Raw genomic sequence first — 6,336 nt, 5'->3', positions numbered from 1 at the left:
TTCAGAGTTTGCATAAAATAAAATATTTTGGAAAAATTTCTGAAATATTTCATGTTGTAGGATTACTATCAAAATAATATATTAATTGTTAATATATTATATGTTTAATATATTATAACTATGTTATTAATTTTTACACACATAAAATCGTATCGGACGAACATACGTATATATTGATATTATTTTTATTTACTTCAGTAAGTTCGACTTGCTTGGAATTTAAGCGATACTTTTCTAAATAACCAAGCCAAGCGGCGAGAATCCACCCGGCAGATTGCGTAAATATGGAGCAGACGACAAACGGATAACATCCGTCTGTGTCAGCAATATAATTATACGTTGCGCAACTCTATGTTGCGCTTTGATCGCCCATTACAGAATCAGCTGACGTCTCCTCACGGAGCGTGATAACAGGAAGTAGGTCGCAATTGTTAACAGAAGAATAAGATTTCCGCTTCGAATAAGCTGGTGCGTGGCAAATTTTCTTTAGAAGTATCGTCAAAAGAAACTCATTCTCAGATCGGTTCCTCCCCCTAATAAGACTCCAAGCAGAACAAAAAAAAGTCATATCAAAATGATTCTAAAATAATTACTAAAAATTATTTTTCAGATGATTTTAATGTTTTGACGTTATCGTGACCTGTTATCCTGCTTGGGCTATAATCAGATAAACTGAACCAGATCTAATGTGATCTCGCTCGATTATTATCTTAGATTATTATCTTAAAACAGAAACGTTCGACGTCGTCATCACCATGAACAAATCCCTTGGAAACGTTCTCGATGACGCCGGTATCAGTAGCTGACTTCTAAGTTCTATACATGTGGCCCTCACCTCTCTGTGCCCTTCTCTTGTGTCACATGCCACTGCAGCGACGTCAGGCGCTTCCGCGCTTCCTCTTTGTTAACCGTCGTCATCTTCCTGATCGTACGGAACGTATGTCGCAGAATCTTGATAACCAGGATCGGGATCAGCCAGGAATCAGAGAATTCAGAAATGTGAATTACACGCGCCACAATTCTACGTTTTCCGTCTTTTGGATTTCCAACTTCGCGAGTGCAGAACGCACACACGCACGCTTATCGGCCAACTTCGCCGCACTGAACCGGAGTGAACCGCGCTCCAAGTCGCAAAGCACGCTTCGTCGCGCGGTCGACTGAGTCGACCTCAATTGGCGCTCCAGTCACGTTCCAGAAATATAGCTGCTCCAAAAAAATTCACTGCCAGCGCTAAAAATCTATATAGTTTACACGCAAGTTTACACGCCAACGCGGTGTTACAAATGTTTTCAAGCGTTTTTTGATTGGTTAATTTGTAACATTCTTCTAATTGATCAATCAAACGCTTTAAAGCATTTTTGTAACAGACTTTGACCGCAGTCTACGTTATGTACACTATATAAATTTTCAGCACTAGATTAGCAACGAAATTTGGAACACAACCACATAGATTTCATATATAAAGAACTCGCACGATATTTTATTTATGACAAAAAATAGTGAAAAAATATAACAAATTAATCACCGTTTAATTTAATTATAATTTGGTCAAAGTTCAAAGAAAAATAATGACGCGGAGTTATTTTTTTATTAATTTGGTAAGTTTTTATATAAATTGATAAGATAAAGCTAGTTAAATAAATTGGCAATTTGAAAAATTTTTTAATTAAATAAATTAGTAAATTTTAACAATTAAAATAAGTTCATTTTACTGATCTCGTTTTTTCTGACTGATTTATTTATCTGATATAATATTTAACATTGTTTTAAATTTGATTTTAAAATTTCATAAAACGGTTTATTATCTCGAGATATTATTTTAATATAAATATAAAATCTAATGATGCAACAACACGCAATATATAAGCAATACAAAAGCGATTTCAGCTGAAATCTTTTCCGAATTAAATAATAATTATTATAAACAGAATCGTATATATAACAATTCTAATTACGATATATTTATCTCTAATTTCTAATCTTTTTCTGTAACAATAAAAAATTAATTTCGTTTATGCTCAAATATATTTTTGCAGGCAGGTCGCTGTAATGTCGTGAACTTTGTCACCGATTATCGGTCACACGGTGATTTTCAATTATTTCTATATATCCATCGGATTTATGATAAATTTAAATTTATTGGCGACTATGTGTATACAAAATTTGATCAGTTGCACATTTAATTCTTTAGATATTTTATATTAAACATACAGAAAATATGAGTGAACTAATTTACTTGTTTATTATTGTTAATTAGGGTTGCCACAATTGCTTTCGACGCCTCGCTATATTTTATATGTTTTTATATGTTTTTTATATGTTTTTTGAATTAAACTTTTTGCAGTCGATCGGCGATTCATTTTTGTACACAAAATCCTTTTTGCCTTATTTCATGTTATTCTTTTGGCGTATTATTTTTTCGAAATATATACAAGAAAATGCATTGCATTGGTCACGATATTCAATTATGAATCGAATATCATATTATTGTCATTGAAGGATAAACCAAAAACCGGATCAAAATTGTGCAATCAATGAGAAATGACGTAAACGGAACATATGGAACATGTAAACGTGCGATGGAAACATAACTACCTGTTTGGAAAAAGTCAAACAATGAAGGTATAACTAAATTATGTTTATTAAAAATTATTGAAGTATTAAGCTAATACAATATTATTAAAGTTATTTGATATAATACAAAAGGATCTTTAGTCAAATTATTTTTGTTTATATACTTTCGAAGTACTTAACACTGAACAATTACAATTTGAAATGTCACATTTTTTTGTTTATTAAATATTATTGAAATATATAATCGTCATTTTATAACAAAAAGAGTTGAATCATAATTATTTTGTTCTTATAACTTTGAAATTAAATTGATTGAAAATTAATATATCGCACGCGATGTTTAAAAAGCAAAGCACAAGTCATCGCAATATCAAAATGTCAAAATTGTTTTAAAATGAGTACTTATTAAATTACTTTTCAATCAATAATTTATTTTAACGTTATTGATGTTCTTATAATTTGTTATTCTGCTTGAATGCATTTATCTTTTAAAATATCAATACATATATTTCAAGGAAGATCCTTTATTTGATTTATCATAAATCTTTTGTAATAAAATTTAGATGAATTTCTGTAAGAAGCATGAATTAAAACAACTGCAAACATTTTCCGTGAACTAACGCTCTCTCTATTGTTCTTCAAAATTAGCGATGGAAATGTATGAATTTATATGAATGACTTTCATATATACAGAAAAAAAGTTTTTCGTCTTTTTCATTGCCAAACCATCTCATGTTTAAAAAAAATAAACAATAAAAAATTGTAGAATTCGAAATACTTTCCCTAATTCGATCATGAACTTTTAGAGAATTGCAATTTGCACGTTGGTAACTCGTCCTATAACAGACGAACGCTAACTTCACACCATATTTTCAATCGATGGTCGACGTCGGAGCAGCTTAGGAGATCGCGTTGCCAATATCGCTTGTAAGTCGTAAAAAAATTTCATTCCGAGTATAAAACGTTCTTCCAGTAACGAAACAAAATATTGGAAGAATCGAAAATTAACCGGTATTGATTCGAACGATCTGTGTCGCTTTCGTTTGATCTTCAAATTTCGGTTGCTCCGAGTAAGAATGACGGGAATGACGTCACATAGCGGAGCCGGCGGTGAGTGCTCGTGATTGGTCGGCCGGGTCGGCGCGGGGTGGCGCGCGCCGCGATCGGCAGTGTCGGGTCGGCAGTGTCGGCACTGAGCGCGGCCGCCATCTTGGCAGATAGAAGGAGCCTGCTGTCGCCGTCAGCCGCCGACGTAACGCCGTCCAGCTGAGCCGTTAAAGCTGAGCGCGAGCTGCTTGGCTCCGCTGCTGGTGGAACGCGGAGAAAAATCGCGGCGGGCTCCGTTACGCGAACGCAGGAACCGGCCCGAGGAAGTAGTGCGGCGGACGAGGAGAGGCGGAGAAGGTAGAGGAGTAGGAGCAGCAGGAGGAGGACGAGAGAGTGAACGAGGAGAGGTGCCGGAGGACCGGAAAAGCAGCGACGGGCCGAGTATAATATCGGGGTGAGCGGGACGTCGCGGACGCCTCGCGCGGTAAGCGCCTCTTCTACGGCTTTGTCGTGTCGTGTCGTGATCGTGATCGTGTCGTGGTGTTGTGCACGAGGTGAAGTTAACCCGGAGTGCTCCCGAACTCCCGTAGTCTCACTCCCGTCCGTCCGTCCGCGTCGCGTCAAGGACGGCCAACTTCACCTCGTTTCTCGCGACCGTTTCTCGAGGAAATTCCTCGAGAAATTCGTCGTCCCCATTTCCTTGAAGCAATCGTCGCGCGATCCTTTCGTCGTTCGTTTCACTGGTGTAACCGAGGGTGATAAGATTAAGCCAAGGCAGAGAATTATCGAGGGAGGATACGCGATCTTTGCCGCAAACGTCAACTGCTGCTGACTTCTGCTACCACTGCTCTGTGACAGCGGGACAGTATGGCGGGACAGACGATCAACGACAGGCTGTTGGCCGCGAGGCACAGTATCGCCGGCCAGGGCCTCGCCAAGTCCGTCTGTAAGGCCACTACGGAGGAGATGATCGGCCCCAAGAAGAAGCATCTCGACTGTGAGTAAAAAGTGAAAGTTTGCCCCCACCGATATCACTGCAAATCCAAGTCCAAGTGTGGAAAAAGTCACTTTGTATATACGTGTATTATTTCATTCCTAAAACTTTTAAAGCGAATTTTACTCTGAAAAGTGAAATCTCGCTCTTAAACATTAAGTCATTCTTTTTCAAGACTGTCTCAATTTTCATTCTTTAGAGTGAAATTCCATTCGGAAGAATTTAGAGAGAGATAGTCTTCCGTGTCAATATGGCACCGTGATACATGTTTGAATATATAATATAAATTCATATTTCTATGCAGCATAGTATTATTTTTGCACACTCGGATTTACAGCGATATTCGTCAAGTGTCGTCCTGCCTCACTGGCATTTCGATCATTTTTTTAATTGATACTGGGACGGCCTAGTGCTGTTTTTTTTCTCTCCGTATCTCCAATTTTCAAAAATTTGGGGAGAAAAATGATAAAAATGTTGATAAAAAATGGAATCTATTGTCCGATTGGAATTGTTGATAGAAAAAAGGATGTCTCGACGTCACAGGGTGTCGCCTGCTTCGATTTCGGTGCGATTTCGTGGCCGTTCCTGCTGTTGATTTACAACGAGGGTACGTGCGAAACCACATAGGGAGATGGCGAGTCGCTCACCTTTTCCTATTTGCCTGTTTTCGTGAAAGAAGGTGAGGAACGAGTGACTTGCCCTCTCCACCGGTCTCGTGCGAATCCTCGGTGTTAATTTCTTAGACAAGCATGATCGAGATCGACCGCGATATTCTTCTTTATAATTCTTCTTTTCACATTGACATGTACATTGTACGTGGCAATTAAAGCAATCGAAGTCGATTGTGTCGCTCTCTTGAATGTGTGCTTGCACTTGTAGGATTTCCACAGGATTTCCACTTCACGCTTCTCGCTATAATCTTGCGACAATTCTGCGAAATGTGTCTCTGTTCAGGAACGCGTGCTTTGGAATGCTACCTGAGTGGACAATGGAGCTCCTGGAGAGTGTAATAATAGTAATCGTCATGTCCCTTGGAGTAGAGTTACCATATGAAATGAATTATAAGAAAACGATTTATATGCACATTAAAAAAAATCCTTAAGCGGAAGAGGACTGAGGAGGGGATATAATTTTTTATATTTTAAATGTAGGTATTTAAACTAATATTTCTAGAACATAATTCTGATTGACAATTCTTATTAATATAATTTTATAAATGTATGAACTTTTAATTAATTTAATTAATAACCAGGGAAGTTCTATGAGACTCAAGAAGAGTACATGTAATTTTAAAATAGTGGTAACCTTATCCAAAAGGAAAATGATTTTAGAAAGAACTTCTTTTCAGCTGTATTTGCGTTTGAAAGATGAAAACATTCAGACTTTTAAAAAGGGAAAGAAAAAGATATTGCATAGGAAGGTTAGAAAGCGAAATGTGGAAAAGGGATAGGCCTCTCGTACTACGCATGTTCGATTTGGATTCGCTTTTTTTCTCCGACCTGTGCGATCATTAACATGCTATTTTTGATACTGGGAAGAATCAGGGATGTTAATTGCGTATCAGGCATACGCAAGAATGTGAATTAGAATTATATATAAAAATATTGATATTACGCTCGCATTACACGCATCAAAAGTGAATGGATACTTTCTCTTCTCTGCGATATCTTCGTAACTTCTTTTTTATATTAATAAACGGAACGAAAACATTACATTAAGAG

General features: G+C 37.2%; 2 protein-coding genes across 15 annotated transcripts in view; one reads left to right on the top strand and one right to left on the bottom strand.

Moving 5' to 3' along the window:
• The window catches only part of LOC108688849 (methionine-R-sulfoxide reductase B1), a 5,442-nt gene extending 4,368 nt beyond the window's left edge, over positions 1 to 1,074 (bottom strand). Inside the window, exon 1 of one of the 2 annotated variants that reach the window (XM_018195346.1) lies at positions 836 to 1,074. In XM_018195346.1, the coding sequence (XP_018050835.1) occupies positions 836 to 918 (83 nt within the window). In that variant the 5' untranslated portion in view covers positions 919 to 1,074. The remainder of the gene's footprint in view (positions 1 to 835) is intronic. The other variant, XM_018195345.1, reaches the window with a different exon arrangement.
• A 2,686-nt stretch (positions 1,075 to 3,760) lies between these two features.
• LOC108688848 (phosphatidylinositol-binding clathrin assembly protein LAP) overlaps positions 3,761 to 6,336 on the top strand; it is a 35,255-nt gene continuing 32,679 nt past the window's right edge. For 8 of the 13 annotated variants that reach the window (XR_001931810.1, XM_018195332.1, XM_018195336.1 and 5 more), the window contains exon 1: positions 4,489 to 4,618. Coding sequence is in view for 12 of the 13 variants with exons in the window: in XM_018195332.1 (XP_018050821.1) it covers positions 4,489 to 4,618 (130 nt within the window). In the remaining variant the exon portion in view is untranslated. Of the gene's footprint in view, positions 4,619 to 6,336 lie in introns of all 13 variants that reach the window. The other 5 variants (XM_018195338.1, XM_018195337.1, XM_018195334.1 and 2 more) reach the window with 1 other exon arrangement.

Source organism: Atta colombica, unplaced genomic scaffold (genome assembly GCF_001594045.1).
Source record: "Atta colombica isolate Treedump-2 unplaced genomic scaffold, Acol1.0 scaffold242, whole genome shotgun sequence".
In the NCBI taxonomy this organism is placed as follows: Eukaryota; Metazoa; Arthropoda; class Insecta; order Hymenoptera; family Formicidae; genus Atta; species Atta colombica.
This window is presented reverse-complemented; position numbering and strand designations above follow the sequence as displayed.